The following is a 16,062-nucleotide window of genomic DNA, read 5'->3' on the forward strand; positions in this document are numbered from 1 at the left end:
TCAAATCTGCTGACAGCAGAATTTGAGATTCTACAGATTCTACTTCTACAGGCCTGAGATTCTACAGATTTTTTTTCTTGCCCACAATATTCTACCACCAAGCTCACCTGAAAATATCACGTCAATCAACATTCCACACTCTTTTAGAAATCGTCAAAGCAGAACAATAACAGCTTTGCAACTTCCGTTCACTCAGTCAAAACATGTGGCCCTGCCAAAAAGTACGTCATCCAGACAGCTGTTTCCATTTAATGAAACCTTAGATCCCCAAGACCACTCAACGGTAGCCTGGGTGCCAGGCTATGCCAGCTAGGGTCATATGCAGGCCTAGCTTCTCGGCTTGGATTTTTTTTCCATAGACTCATAGATAGAGATACATTAGACCTTCATGTACTAACTCTGGGATAGGGGCTTGTGGCGTCCCCCAGCCGAAGGGAATATTGTGTCAAGCTGGAGTCTAACATCCAGGATCATCCAGGCTAACTCAATTATTACTCCCACATACGAGTCAGGATATGCCAAGTTGGCAAGCCCATTTTATTTTGTTTTCTTAATCTTTTGCACAGCCATCGTAGTCCGCTGACTTGATCCTTGTCTTCTCTTGCTTGCAGTCCGAAGTTACCTCTAAATGTTTGTAAAGACTGCAAGCAAGAGTACGTGGTAACACGACACCTTGACACATACACTGATCCCACGGCCACTCCTACACACGCCAGGGGGCAGGGATTGTTTTCTTATCGTGCACCGAGTCATCACAAAGTGTTGTTCTTCAGTCGACGAACTTTTACAAACTCCCGACCCTTGCTTTAAGTCCTTAAGCACCAGGATGGACGGTAAAACTGCACCTAGGGCACCAGTAGAGGTAAACGATTGCCTTTATCTTTTGAGCACCTCTTTTAGGTTAAACATTAACCGTGTGTGTTTATCACCACCATACCGGCCGGATTAGAGGCCGTGGTCGTGGCATTTTATACAGCTGGACGCTAAAGAGTTTCCCCAGTCCCCAAGCCATATATAATTTGAGCAAGATCAGTATGCATTCAAACTTGTCCGATTGCGAAACGGCGAGAGATGAAGTGCTGGACTTGGAACTCTTGAATGTAACGTTAATTCAACAGAATTTGTTTACACTTAGTTGCCCTAAAATGGTTTGCCACGTTTCCAACAAAATTATGCCTGTAGTAAGACCAGGTTTTTATCAATTTGACCTCGTCTAGCAATTTGACTTGGAGTATACAACTCTACTCTATAGTTGAGTACAGAATAGCGCAGTAGACACTGTTGAGAAGTAAACAAACAAATTTTGGCCAAACACTGAGAAACAAATATCCAGTGTTGTCATAGTTTTTGGCAACGGCTCTGGAGTTTGAAAGATACTGAAACGTCTGTTCTAGCTTGTAACCTGTTCCGGATCCTGTACACTCTTGCAGAAAACTTACAGTACCTAAGCTACTTAGCTTCTCAGGAGGGCCTGCATGGGGGAGGGGGTAGTGAAGTACGAAGTATGCAAAATTTTCACTGCCGATTACGAATTACGTTAAATTCTCAGAGCTGATTACAAATTACATTAAATCATGGAGCACCTTATGGATTATGTTTTACGTTGCATAATTACCGTTATATGCTTTACATAGAATGAAAATGACCAATTACATGTATGTGTTGTGGCTAATGTACAGATTACGAATTACGTTGATTTTTTACGTTGACTGCCTACGGATTATGGAGACAAAAAAGGGCATGCAGGCCCTCTCTCAGGTATGTCTGCACAAACTAGTAGTAAAGGAACTGGGTTTCCGAAGGAAGGCCATTTTCCATTAATTTTGTGATTAAGTTATCACAGTACAATGTATCATCTTCCTAATCTTGTATTCTACAGGATGTAGAAAATCAAGGGGAGCCAACTCCAGATAACAGACCGCTGGACATTGCCTACAGCATTGAAGATGTGCCTCCCTGGTACCTGTGTATATTGCTGGGCTTTCAGGTTAGACAAAGAATATGTTATCTCACACATGCACAGTTACAAAACACAAAATGGTGTCAGAAGTGGGATTTTATTGTCAACATATCACAACAGTAAGGAGCAAAAGACAGAATAATATTATTTCCGTCTATGGGCAAGTGAGGAAATTGTACTTGCGTGCATCATTCTGTTAGTAATTATTATGCTTTACTCAATAAAGTTACTCAGCATTTATTTTGTTTAAAACATATTTCGCATTTCTTTATTTCAGCATTACCTGACCATGTTTGGCTCCACCATTGCGGTCCCACTTATTCTGTCTCCTGCCCTGTGTATCGGTGATGACAACCTGGCCAAGAGTAAACTTATCAGCACAATCTTCTTTGTGTCAGGAATCTGCACACTTTTACAGACCATTTTTGGTGTCAGGTGAGGTCAAAGTATGATCATGCTCATAGGTTTTAATTCAACACTGCAAATGACATGCATGACATGTACTAAGTAAATGATGAGTACTATGTTTACACTTAGTATGTTGCTTCTTACTTACACCAGCACATGTTTACGATGTTGCCTAGATTACCGATTGTCCAGGGTGCCACGTTTTCCTTCCTGGCTCCGACTTTTGCGATCCTGGCTCTACCACAGTGGCAGTGTCCTGCACCTGGCAGTAAGCTATCTTAAGATTTGTTAATCTGACATGTACATCACAGTGACTCTTAATTTTAAAAAGTATTTGTCATGTATAGTAATTAAAAGCCATGTATTTTGACTTCCTTCTTTTTTTCTATGACATTTCATTAGTTAGGACTGCTAGGCACAAGGCTTATAGTGTTTATTTGAATCACCTATTATATAGACACGACATCTGGACTAAACGGGACCCAGAATTTTACAGGAGAGCCAGTTAACAATGATGAAGTGTGGATGAGCCGAGTCAGAGAGGTAAGACTGACCACGTACAAGATGTAATTGTGAATATTCTATAATAGGACATGACTGTATAAGCATTATTACCATACTCATTATACATGTACATAACTACATTGTATTATATGCATGTATAGGTTTTTCAGCAAGCTTAAGAGTGTGCCAGAATGAATAATCATCTAACAAACTCTATGGTCTAAAATTAGTATTTGGAGTTAGTCTTTCTGTTTGAATAATCTATGAAAACCTGAGTCATTTTCTTCCTTTTCACCAGATCCAAGGTGCCATCATGGTGTCAGCCATCTTTCAGGTGTTTCTGGGCTTCAGCGGCATTGTGGGATTGCTGATGAGGTTCATCGGCCCGCTGGTCATTGCCCCCACCATCACTCTGGTGGGCCTGGCTCTGTTCGGAGCTGCAGCAGACTTCGCAGGCAGACACTGGGGCATCGCAGCTCTGTGAGTGGACTGTTACAAGTTACCATTGACGTTTACTTACACAGTCAAAGCTGTACAAGTGACCACATCTACATAAGGACCACCTGGGCAGCATGTCATTATTGACCACATTTTGGTGGTCCTTAAAAATCAAGTTAATGTTGATCATGCCTTGAGTGATTTTCTTGCCGGGTCAGTTTTAACTACTATCACTCTGTGTCTGATCAGACTTCTATGTTCAAATAATTATATTGCGGGTCTGTTAGTGTCAGTGCACTATATACTAGTATTTTCTGCTCTATGAGGCAGTGGGCTACTAGTATTAACAACTGGTGTAGGTTTCCATTGATAACATACTCCGAATGTAATGGAAGAAAATACCATATTTCTGAGTACTTGTCCCTTGCCACCAGTACAGTGAATGACTGATTGACTGAAGAAATGAATGATGGATGGATGAATGGTTTATTGCAGATGACTTACATCATGACCATTGTTACGTACAATACAGTTTGAGCATTGAAAGTGCTGTAATGATCATCCACTTAATTTTTCTTACAGAACTATAGCCCTGATCACCCTGTTCTCCCAGTACTTGAGGAACGTGAACCTGCCCTGTTGTGGGTACAGTAGAGACTTAGGCTGCCATCGCAATGCTGCCTCCTTCGCCCTCTTCAAACTCTTTCCGGTAAGTACTTTCTATCAGGGAGCAAAATTGGGGACTGTGACGTTTGTAGCTCTTTTGTTTGACTAAGCTTTAATGTACTCCTTAGGTAAATTGATGTGTAGCATATACATGCATTATACTTACTATTAGTACTGTAACTGAGCAAGCTAGATGATTCACCTAAGTTAAGATAAGACATAATTATGGATTTTGTATTGCACATGCACTTTGAACCCAAGAATACCCTCTGTTTGCGATTGCTACATGTATGTGACCATGCCCTTACATGTACCGGGTAGTACATTTTCTTGAAGATGCATAAAGTTGCAAAATGTTCATGTCTCGCTGTTTAAATTTTTCAAGGTCATCATGTCCATGATCATTGCCTGGATCTTCTGCGCCATCCTGACTGTGGCAAATGTACCATACTTCACCGCCAGGACAGATGAGAGGATAGGGGTGCTACAGCAGGCACCCTGGTTCAGGTTCCCTTATCCAGGTCAGTAGGTGTGCTACAGCAGGCACCCTGGTTCAGGTTCCCTTATCCAGGTCAGTAGGTGTGCTACAGCAGGCACCCTGGTTCAGGTTCCCTTATCCAGGTCAGTAGGTGTGCTACAGCAGGCACCCTGGTTCAGGTTCCCTTATCCAGGTCAGTAGGTGTGCTACAGCAGGCACCCTGGTTCAGGTTCCCTTATCCAGGTCAGTAGGTGTGCTACAGCAGGCACCCTGGTTCAGGTTCCCTTATCCAGGTCAGTAGGTGTGCTACAGCAGGCACCCTGGTTCAGGTTCCCTTATCCAGGTCAGTAGGTGTGCTACAGCAGGCACCCTGGTTCAGGTTCCCTTACCCAGGTCAGTAGGTGTGCTACAGCAGGCACCCTGGTTCAGGTTCCCTTACCCAGGTCAATAGGTGTGCTACAGCAGGCACCCTGGTTCAGGTTCCCTTACCCAGGTCAGCAGGTGTGCTACAGCAGGCACCCTGGTTCAGGTTCCCTTATTCAGGTCAGTAGAAGCAACTTCCATGGTAGAGTCTGAATTGTTTCTTCACAGTCGTGAAATTTTCTGCCAACAACTTTGGAGCTATCGGCAAAAAATTTAACGACAGCAGGACTACGCTGTCGGGAATTCTCTTGTCGGTGTTCCCACGGCGTTCCCACTGTCACAAAAATTTGTGTGTAAAGTGGGCCTTAGGCTTTGGTGTATGTTTATTTACGCTTTTAGTCATTTCAACTTGAGAAGAACTGGAGTGCACCATATTTAATCTTCATTAATTTTGTTTGATTGTTTTGTTTGTTTGCAGGTCAATGGGGCATGCCCACTGTGAGTGTTGCGGGGGTGTTCGGCATGTTGTCAGGAGTTCTGTCCTCCATGATTGAGTCTATCGGAGACTACTACGCCTGCGCAAGGCTGTCTGGTAAAACTGCCTTCTTTTTGTTTTTCAAAATTCCATGACGCATTATGTAAAAAAATGTGTGGAATTCAGTATTACTCTAAATCGTTTTATACATGTATTCGCAATACTTTTGTATTCATGGTATTCATTCACTGTTACCACCTGTAAGAAAATAGAACCAGTCCTTTTGGCCATACCTCTGGGATTAAGAGCCAATAGCCAGATCTTACGGGTTGTCTTCCCTCCCCCAGGTGCCCCCCCTCCCCCGACCCATGCCATCAACAGGGGAATAGGTATGGAAGGGATCGGGTGTATCCTGGCAGGAGCCTGGGGCTCAGGAAACGGTACAACATCGTACAGTGAGAACATTGGGGCCATCGGCATCACTAAGGTAACTGTTAAAATGTTTGAATTAAAAACATCAGTTTAAAGTATCAGGTTCTCCAAAAATGCACTTTTAGAAGGCGGTACAAACACAATTCTCAGTCATCATGATTAAAACCAACTTCATGAGACCATATACCATACAGCATGATTGTATACTTCCGATATTTCCATGTTTTTATAGACTTTTTGGGTGTCATGGGGTCTTTAAATTCTGTTATGTATGTATTCTACAGGTGGCCAGTAGAAGAGTGGTCCAGGCAGGGGCCGTCCTCGCCATTCTCCTGGGCATGCTTGGAAAATTCGGCGCCCTGTTCACCACGATCCCGGACCCCATTGTGGGCGGGATGTTCTGCGTGATGTTCGGAATGATCACCGCCATCGGGGTCTCCAACCTACAGTTCGTTGACCTCAACTCCTCCCGGAACCTCTTCGTGTTTGGTTTCTCTGTTCTCATGGGTCTGGCTGTGCCCTATTGGCTCAACAACAATCCTGACAAAATCAAAACAAGTAAGTCTTACTAAGTTCAGTGATACCTGCATATACCATCTTCCAGATAGAAGGCATCGAGACTGTATGGTCTTTTTTTTTGTTTGTTTCTGTTTGTTGAGGCATGCTACATTTATATAGCAATCTGCATTGTAATGGGGCTCCTTGCACTCACTTCCCCAAAAAACGGATACAAAAACAGATGGCATTTACAGCTGACTTTTGTACTGGTAGCTCCACTGGTAAGCCAGCAGCTGAAGGTGGATGTAATGTTGTATCAGCACTGAGGATGATTGAAGTGTAAGACAACTTGTTTCTCCCTCCTCAGATGTACGTGAACTGGACCAGATCATCACAGTTCTGTTAACCACCAGCATGTTTGTTGGAGGTTTCTTCGCTTTTATACTGGACAACACTATCCCAGGTACGGCAGTTTCATTTAAGTTCAGGCCTAGGAAAGAAAATGTTGTGTTTCTTGTTTCAGTCCTGAAAAAGTAGGGTCGCTAGGTAGGGATTATCTTTTTTTCTTCTTTTTTTTTAGACTGGAGTGATATCTATATAGGGGTCCAGAAGAAGGCATAAATGTTGTTTGATATCATTCACACATGAATAGGAACTGCAGAGGAGCGAGGTTTGCTTCACTGGAACAGGGAAGCCAGCGGCGACACAGAAATGACGTTGGAACAGCGGAAAGCACTGAAGGTGTACGATCTACCGTTCGGGATGGGCCTCATCCGCCGCTCCAACTGTACGCGCTTCGTCCCCTTCTGTCCAACGTTCCTTCAACCACCAATCACAGAACAGCAAGGAGAGGGCGTGTCCACTGATAATGACACAACCCAAACCACATCTTTCTAAGGATGCTGTTTAAAGCTTTAGAAGCTAAAACCTATATCTGTTTTACTTGACATGAATTTGTAGTGGTATTTTTGGGAGACAGGGTAACTTTTTTCACTTTTGCTAAGTTGTAGCCTTAGCGTTTTGTTATTCTATATGTAAATACATGTGTATAGCAATCATAAAAGCACATAGGTTGTTTTAGATATGTATTTTTTTTGTTTTAGAATTTTGCACATTGTTATATCATAGACAATGTACACTGTCAAGGAAAACAAACATTCCAAAACATTCTGAATGCAGACAATTTTTTATATGTTTACATTCCACTGATGCTATGCTATGGGTAAACAGAGTCTGTAAAACTACACTGATACCCATACTGTGTTATTGCTGCTTAACTACATGTACATTGTAGATTAAGTTTGTACAAAGCTTGCTAGCAATATTTTTCTGAAATATTATTGTATTTTTCCATTCACAAAAATCTGGAGATTTACCAAAATATAATGACTTTATTTCTCTTTTGACTTCAGCTAATTGACCAAAATATTTCTTTACATGTATCTCTTTTTTTGACCAGTTTGCTCAATGCAACTCTTTGCAAGGCATGACAATGAGAATAGTTGTAACATTCATTTTAATCTTCATTATAGTCATTTTATAGCTACATGTAGATATAGCTTAGCATCCTAGCTTTTTTGTTTATCCTCCCACTTTTGTGGTTAAGAGTGTATATGTAATTGTAATAAACAGTATCTTGATAACACCACTACAGCAATGTGTCTACATCTCGTAGAGACTTGTGTACTGCTGCCACTATGGTACTGACTTCAGCCATGGCCCCTAACCCAGAGTCTCCACACACAAGTGTCTTCTCCACACAAGGCACTTCTATGTACCCAAACCCCTTCAACACATCTATGTGTCTCTGTGTGAGAGGGTGGTTCCACATGTGAGTGTTCATGGCAGGACAGAACAGCAGGGGTTTGGTCAGGTCCCAACAGCGGACGACACACGTCAGGAGGTTGTCGCACAGCCCGGCCGCCATCTTGGCCAGCGTGTTGGCGTCTAGCGGAGCGATGACGAAGACATCGGCCCAACGTCGCAGCTCAATATGGAGGACTGGGTCTTCCCTCTAGATTTGCAATATGATATACCATACAATGTATATGCATTAGTAGGTTTTAACAACATCAGCTAACATATTCTAAAATGTAATTTTGATGAGTTGAAATTTATACATTTTATGTTATGCTGTACAACTTCTATTTTTACTGCTAAAACTTTATTTTGTACTTTGTATGTAAACATTATTATGATATTTTTTTAACACAATGCAATCTTCCAATAACATTTGCACCACTGTGAGACACTCGATCAAATAAACCACTGATGCAGTCTGAATTAATTTAAAGAAAGCACCAAATTATTTCCAGGTTGCTCAATATTGAATACTGTTCTCAGAAGCGATACTAAACTAGTAATGTAAAGAAGACTTTCAATTATAAAATTACCTAACCTTTTGCCACTGCCACTCATCCTGATCTCGGTACACTTGAACTTGTAACTCCTCAGGCTTGAAGAAGTGAGCACCACGTTCTGTTGTCACAACCCGAACCTGGGGGAGAAATTCGGTTTAAGTTCTGACCTCCTCATTGATAACTTGCACTTCGGTTATAAATAATTACTGTAGTAGTGCAAACATTACAAAGCAATGTCCCACAATAAAAAACACCCATTTTAACCATGTTATCAACCCATCATGAAATATGCATATAACGTTATTTGCTTAACCATGGAGGTAACGTTAGTATGGCTTAACGTAGCGTAGCTTAACGTTACGTTACTATCAATTTGTGTTATTTTACGATTTAAGAAAGTGATTAGGTATTTCTGAAAGAAAGATTTTTTCAGTAAGGTATAAAACCAAGTATTTGAAGAGAAACTCCGTTAAAATTTATGTAACGATCCCTTAACTAAAATAAAAATAATCAGAAGTTTGCCCCCCTCCCACTCACGGCGAGTTAAAGCTTTAACAAGTCAAATAACGATACCGCTCTCAATGGAAAGAAGCAGTGTCGTGACAATCTGTACCTCAACATTCATCCCTTCCGACTTCTGTAACTCTTGCACGATAAGAGGAACTTTTATAGCCGCTACGCTGCCTGTAACTCCGATCAAAACGTTCTTCTTCTTCTTCAAGCTAGCCGCCATTTTTCTCAGAGTTGAAAGGTCAAAGTTCCGAGTTGTATTTGCCTGGTTACCCAACAAATATCATGTTTCGCCGTTGGACGAGTAAAGCCGCTTTTCACTGTGAGTGTGTGTTTTTCGATGGTATCCTTTGACATGCGAATAAAAGAGGAGTAAAATGAGGAAATGAATAACATGCGTTAACGTTAGTTTCTTAAATCTAAGTGATGACGAAGTTAGACCATTGTTACTGATGGTCACCCTAAAATCGATGCGAAAAATTAAGATATTAAAAAAAACGTTAAAGTTGGTAAAAAAAAAAGGAAAAGTATAAGGCCCTCTCATAACGTGTTAAAATTTAAAGATAAAACCACAATGAGACAATCTCCAGTTTATCTGGCTTGCATGAACGGTTCTTTTCTATTGGCCGGTTGTTAATGTAGTAATTTAATTACCAAATTTGAAAATTCAAATTTTGGTCAGGATTAACAGGTGGCACCTGTGCGTTGAACACGCTGTTCAAAGATGGCGAGTGCGTGCATGGAAAGGAACTTGAGGAAGAACTCTGGTGGGAAAATTCTGCATAGGAAGACGCGACACGTCCGCTTTGGCCTGTAAGTTGTACGTAACATTGTATGAGATACTCCCGGACTGGTGTAGATAAACCTCCTTGAAATTGGATGAAGCAGATAGACAGAATTTCGAAAATAACTTGCGGCATATGTTCCGCTGGGTTTATGTTGCATTTAGCCATTCATCCGCTGGGGGCGCTACTGTGTGATCCAAGTTTCTGACCCGCGGACTAAAAGGTCCCAAAACTTGAATGTGTTACACGGTCGGTTGTCGATTTTCTGTCATTTTCTAAAACAAATTCTATTCGTTTTTATGTAAAAATGTGTATTCCGGGGCCAGAGGCGTCATGGATCCGGTAACATGAGTTTGGTGAGGATAACACCGAAGAGGGTTGAAAATCCGAAGTTTGGCTGGGGAGGGGGGCGGTATTAACAGAGTTGTTTACGCACAAAAACACCATATCATTATGGAGGTGAAAAACATTTGGTAGAGCTGGGAAATGTGTGCTGCTATTTGGAAAGAAGTCTGGAGTGCGTATATTCTATGTTTTGCTGTACAACGCTGTAGCTGAAACTCTGTTCCAGGTGCTGCACTGTTATAGGAGATGGTGAGACACTATCTTGGTCTTCAAGGTAAACAAAAGTGTAAGGCTAAAATGCAGCTTAACTAAACATTAAGAAAGTAAAACAGAGTTTAAGATATTTTTACCGTATACGTTTTGATTGCAGCTGTGTCTTGAATTATGTACACATGCTCTGAGTTGATGTTTTCATGACCATGTTTCCAGTTAACGTTATATAAAAGAATGTCATCATAAAAATTGATATGTCAACTTGATGTTGCTCATTATAGTGAGAGCTCAATTTTTGTCTGAGTATCAATAATGATTTACATAGAGTGTAACGTTAAATTCTGTTGAATTTTTTGTGCAATTTGATTAAAATTATACACGATGTGTTGTTATGATATTATGGATTACATGTGTTTGTCCAAATGTTTTTGTGTTGTCCGTGTAGCAAGAACTGTTACATTCACACTAGTTATGTTAAGAACAGTGAATTCCCTTAGCAAATGTTTTATGCAATTTGTGCTGACAATATTGTGCTATTGCATATTGACACTGCTGATCATCTTAAGATGGATTTTACACTTATCTTACAATTATCATTACAGACATAATGTTGACATTTTATGTTTGTCTTTCACTGTGAGAACACTTGATAGTAATAGTTGACTTCTTGATGTAACGTTATACCTTCAAAATGCTGTTTGCTATTTGCTGTGACTTTTTATTCCAGAACTGTTGTATACAAAAATGTTCTATCAGTATGAGCTGTGTTTGAATTTTTAATGCATAATATTTGAAATGCATACATTTCCATGTATTGTTGGTAGATGTTCAAAACTGAGGTTATTTCATCGGTGCTTCAGACACAGCATTCAGTTCCTTGCCTATTAAATTTTTAATGAATGTTATGTTGAACATGAGATGCTGATGTCATATGTAAATTGTTTTGATGCAGTATTCTTATGTGACATGACATATTTTTATGTGATTGTTGTGTCATCATGATATTTTATGCATTAACTTTTGACTGAATTATGTGGAGAATGATCTTCTTTTATCTCCTTGTTGTAATAATGTTTTCTTGCCCCAACATAAAGTAGATTGTTTTGTCATAATATTTTATGTTCACTTTCGACTGCATGTTACTGTAATTTGGAATGGTCTCTTACATTGTATTTCCATGCTGCCTCACTACTAACCTGGTCATGTATTTTTTTTGCCTCCAACACAAAGAAGGTTTTAGAAAGTCTTAAATGTTTTGAATATTATGATGTACTGTATCTAATGATATGCGTGTATTTTTGGTGTACATGTATATTATTGGCATTTGATTTTTCTGACAGAGTTTTTCTTTTCCTTCATAGGTTTAAGGTTGTAACTTGGGGACTGTACCTGCTTTGTGAGGACCAGTCTCTGTGTTCCTGTGTGTGCTGTGGGACCTGAGCTATCCTGTGTACCTGAAGGATCCATCCCTACCAGTATTCCTTTTTGTGCTGTAAGACCTTCCAGCCTTCATCAAGACAAGAGAACGTCGGACTTTGACAGTGAGTTGGTTTTCACTTCTTGAATTCTTTCAAAAATGGGGATCTGTTTGCTGCATAGGCATAATCAGCTGTTTTTGTTTTGCGCGACTACCCGTTTCGATTTTTGCAATTGGAAGCCAGGATTCTCTGAGTTGTCGTTAGAAGTTAAGCATAATACGTGCATTAGGCGTAAACATCCGTGCTACATGAATGGAGCGTAATAAAAGGTTGCTGCATCTCGGGAATTTAGCGCGAAGTTTGATCAGGAATTACCATGCATGCAGATCCCTAAAAATGACAATGAAAAATGTTGGGAAAGGGCATGTTTTCGATCCACTGAATTCTTAAGTAAGTTCATTCCAACCGCAATTATTAAAAGTGGTCCTCCCTGCTATTTGTTGTCATTTCTATGAAAGAGTTCACATTTTCCATACTAATATTTAGTTTAAGGTTGTGACTAATACTTTATTGCAGATTGTATTGTGGGGAACACTGTACATTTTCCTATCGAAGAGAGCACTTGCAAAATTGCCTGTTGTTTCATTCTGTATGGCAATGGGGAATATTTTCAAAATCATTTGCAATAAAAGTATTTCCCTGATATCCTCTTCATTATGATTCATTAGCCTGATCTCAAATGAAATCAAATGTAGTGAAGCAAATATCAAGTTTTTTTGAGGGATAAATTGAGTAATTATTATGTAGTACATGAAAGCCAAAAACATTTGACTGGGATTGTAATAGAATTCCAGAACAGTTGTAATGACTGAAAATGACTCCTGACAGATATAAAACTGCAAGTCCAACCTTCGTCAAGCATGAATAGAATACATGGTAGTGCAAAATGAACAGAGCTGGATTAACAATATGTAGAATAGGTACTGTTTGAAAACTACTGATATTTGATAACGATATCATTCTTTGATATTTGATAACAAACATTCAAACTGTTTCACCTAGGAAGTTAACAGTGGAATGTACCTGGAGGACAGGTGTAACACAAATAAACAATCAAGATTGCATATTACACATCTACATGTGTATCAACATTATTTACGTCTAATAATAATACACATAGAGGTGTTTAAAAAATCCTTTTTTAAGTGTAATGAATAATGAAAAGTGAATTAAAATCCAATCAACTGTCAGTGATGAAATGGATTTCAGGGAAAATACTTTTGGTTACATGTTGATTTCTGAAAATATATCCCACTGCTTTACAGAAAATGGAAAAGGCAGTGTTGTGCTTTCTTTCTGTAGAGTGAAATGTACTACAGGTAAGCTGTGTGTTATTTTTGAAAGAGAGGAATTGTGTACAAGAAATTGGCCAAACAAATACTTTCCACTGTAAGATTATGTACACTGAAGTTGCTTGAAATGTAGCAAAGTCATACTTTTAGATAGTTCAGGTACTATGTAGTACAAATGTATTACTATAAGGTATTGTAGACAGACAGTTGTAGTGTGAGATTTACGGAGACAATTTAAAGGCAATCGTAAGGTCTTGTTTTATATAATAGATAGATTTTTCAAAAAGTTACAACTGTAGGCAGACAGGGAGATGTTTACCTGTTCTCGACATTTTGATTTTCAATTTTCAATGGAATCGTAACAACTAGTTTAGGTAGATCTTTTATCTAGAAGGTAACTGTAGCTGGCAAACTCAGATAGACAGGTAGTTCAAGTGTACGTAATGGCTTATAACAAATCTGGGGAAATAACTTTTATTGTAAATAATCTCTGTGGAAACAATGGGTTTAGTTTTGTTCGACCAATTTCTTTGTCGTGCAGTTGAATATCAAGCTTTGTTATTACTGCTTACATAGTTGTAACAGTACCAACCTCCTGTTGCAAAATTTAGGGCTCGTCTCAAGCTAATCTAGTAGAGTTTGACAGTGATGTTTTACGCGGACAGACTTTATTTGATGAGCTTGAGACTAGGCCTGGATTTTGGAGCAGGAGGTTTGAATTGTTACAAGTACGTAAACAGTGATAACAGAGTTTGATTGAGAGTTTCTATCACTGCATGGCAAAACACAATTCCTCTCTTTCTGTATGTTCTATCCTTCCGCTTCTTGTCCCTGGGCTTAGCCTGGAGGAGGAACTTCTGTCCCAGGGTTCAAACTTACACATGCCTCGACTCTGCGTAGTAGGCTTGTTGACGAACAACTTTGTCCGTCATCAGGCCTACTACGCTAACGGAGAGGGGCTTTGTGTATTTTTGTTACCCTGGCCCAGAGGTTTTCTCCTCCAGGCTTTGACGCTAGGTTTGGTTGCTTGATGTCAATATTCCTGGGAGATAGTGCGATGTATAGGCCTCTTCTAAAAATACTCAGGGGGTGGTTGGTTTCTGTGCTTTTTCTTCTATTTATTGTGTGTGTATATGTATCATTTTTTTTCTAAGTCATTGCAAAGGTATGCTGGAGCTTCGAAACTCCATGTCTTCAACAAGCAAAGACATCCCCTGGGGAGCACACTGTATGCATGGCTGACATCAGAGTGAAAATAGTGAAAATAATTCTAAGTTTTTTGGCGGGAAAATGTAATTAGATTAATTAAGTGCTTGGAGCAGCTGCATCAAGGTAGAAACAGTTTCTAAGTGTTTGCAAAAGTTGAGAGGAAAGGTCCAAAACATTGGAAGTGGTGCACAAGAAAGGGTGACGTACCGTGCAATTAAAAGCAGAGTTCAGAGATGAAAGGAAAGTAAAAGATGTTGCGTGTAAAGGTCCAATGTGTTGGAAAACGAGTCTAGAAAAGTGTGATGTACTGTGCAATTTGCAGACAAAGAATATGTGACGGGGTCTAAAACAGAAATGCCCAGGGAAGGCATGCAAAGAGTTTTAAGGGAGTGGGTGAAAGTGGGAACCAAAGGGATAAAAGAGGAGTCCAGGAAGGTATGATGAACTGTGCAATTATAAGAACGTTTCACAGAAGAACTAAAAATGTGATGAGAGTAGAGGGTCTGCAGGGGGAATGCTGGCAAAAGTAAATTTAGGAGGACCGACAAGGCTTAACAGAAAATCAGGCTGGCCGGCAGTTAACTCTTCATGTGATAAATTAAGTTGCAAGTTCTTGTATAAGGCTTTGGGAGTGACTTCTTTGGAATGTTCTTTGGAATTCACTGGATGTCTGCCAATCTGGTGTTGACAATACAAAGAATTTTTCAATGAATCTTAAGATCAATTCAGGCTAACAAACAACATCCCAATTGCAATTAGGGTGACAAATTACACTTTGAGAAGAATTTTCAGACAATTGGTTAACATTGAACAAAAGTAGCCAGCTACGATTAATGATGGGGTAAAATGGCTCCCAGAAAAGAGTATGCAGACCCCGAGACAGTAGAGTGAATGAAGTGGGCATAAAAGAGAGAAAAGAAAGTGTGAGTGTGAGTGCATGTACTGAAAGTGTGTGAAGTGTTGTCTTTGTTAACAAAGAAACCATACTCACAACTCCCCATCTTCTTTCACAGTCAGCTCTGCCAATAAACATCCAGTTCTTCCTACCACCAAGCTACAACCTTGTCTCCAGGTCCACATCTTGAAGACAGAGAAACAAAAGTCAGTATATTGATGGCAGCAACTAGCCTTGCTAGAATGTGTCACATAACACGCAAGGTTTCATTTTAGAAATTGTTTAAAATTGAAAGGATAATTATTAAGATGCAAAAAAAAACATCTCCAGGCAACACTGAATGAGCTAAGTAACGATAAGATCACATAAATGAACTATCCCTTTACTTCAATAGATATAGAGAGTGTTAGACTATAGAAAGTTGTTTCTAAACATGTTATTAAGTAGGCCTCAGAATTCTTCACATGATCCATGAAGAAAGCAAAAATTCATCCAAGTTGTGAACCATTGTCTCACCTGTACACTGTCAGATTCTTCACACTGTCTTGAAGTCAACTTGCTGAATCTGTCTGGTCTGGTCTGGTCTGGTCTGGTCTGGTCTGGACAGGAGTCACCCATTATCACATGTCTCTCAGGACAGCTGACCCTCAGGACACACCTTTTAAACAATATGAAATGATGATTAGTGTGATGCAAAAAACACTGAATTCACTGTTAAAGGATTTTTTCTGTGAAGTGCAAAACTTAAGTGAA

General features: G+C 39.8%; 2 protein-coding genes across 3 annotated transcripts; one reads left to right on the top strand and one right to left on the bottom strand.

Moving 5' to 3' along the window:
• The first annotated feature begins 277 nt into the window (after positions 1-277).
• Positions 278-7,421, top strand: LOC109478819 (solute carrier family 23 member 2-like). 2 transcript variants are annotated; one of them, XM_019780633.1, is made up of 13 exons: positions 278-862; positions 1,880-1,987; positions 2,238-2,395; positions 2,545-2,636; positions 2,826-2,911; positions 3,171-3,352; positions 3,893-4,019; positions 4,362-4,497; positions 5,296-5,409; positions 5,640-5,779; positions 6,009-6,282; positions 6,590-6,685; positions 6,875-7,420. In XM_019780633.1, the coding sequence occupies exons 1-13, from the start codon at positions 827-829 to the stop codon at positions 7,117-7,119; spliced, it is 1,794 nt and encodes a 597-aa protein (XP_019636192.1). In that variant the 5' UTR covers positions 278-826; the 3' UTR covers positions 7,120-7,420. The 2 variants fall into 2 exon arrangements, with proteins under 2 accessions (XP_019636192.1, XP_019636191.1); XM_019780632.1 differs by lacking the exon at positions 278-862 and adding an exon at positions 1,014-1,100 and having other exon boundaries at positions 6,875-7,421.
• Positions 7,422-7,670: 249 nt separating this feature from the next.
• Positions 7,671-9,320, bottom strand: LOC109478820 (phosphopantothenoylcysteine decarboxylase-like). The gene is made up of 3 exons (XM_019780634.1): positions 9,196-9,320; positions 8,621-8,719; positions 7,671-8,236 (listed from the first exon to the last, which is right to left on the bottom strand). Exons 1-3 carry the CDS (start codon positions 9,313-9,315, stop codon positions 7,871-7,873), a joined length of 585 nt encoding a protein of 194 aa, XP_019636193.1. The 5' UTR covers positions 9,316-9,320; the 3' UTR covers positions 7,671-7,870.
• Between the last annotated feature and the right edge of the window lie 6,742 nt (positions 9,321-16,062).

Source organism: Branchiostoma belcheri, unplaced genomic scaffold, assembly GCF_001625305.1.
Source record: "Branchiostoma belcheri isolate BF01 breed outbred unplaced genomic scaffold, Haploidv18h27 scaffold45, whole genome shotgun sequence".
NCBI classification, from domain to species: domain Eukaryota; kingdom Metazoa; phylum Chordata; class Leptocardii; order Amphioxiformes; family Branchiostomatidae; genus Branchiostoma; species Branchiostoma belcheri.

What these genes read in the sequence shown, in the direction of transcription:
- LOC109478820 (XM_019780634.1), bottom strand. Translation starts at nt 9,315, where the DNA reads ATGGCGGCTAGCTTGAAGAAGAAGAAGAACGTTTTGATCGGAGTTACA. An exon ending in CGGAAGGGATGAATGTTGAG is followed by an intron (nt 8,720 to 9,195) that starts GTACAGATTGTC and finishes TTTCTCCCCCAG; the next exon opens with GTTCGGGTTGTGACAACAGA. An exon ending in ATGAGTGGCAGTGGCAAAAG is followed by an intron (nt 8,237 to 8,620) that starts GTTAGGTAATTT and finishes TTGCAAATCTAG; the next exon opens with AGGGAAGACCCAGTCCTCCA.
- LOC109478819 (XM_019780632.1), top strand. Translation starts at nt 1,035, where the DNA reads ATGCATTCAAACTTGTCCGATTGCGAAACGGCGAGAGATGAAGTGCTG. An exon ending in GCAGTGTCCTGCACCTGGCA is followed by an intron (nt 2,637 to 2,825) that starts GTAAGCTATCTT and finishes CCTATTATATAG; the next exon opens with ACACGACATCTGGACTAAAC. An exon ending in CGCCTGCGCAAGGCTGTCTG is followed by an intron (nt 5,410 to 5,639) that starts GTAAAACTGCCT and finishes TCCCTCCCCCAG; the next exon opens with GTGCCCCCCCTCCCCCGACC.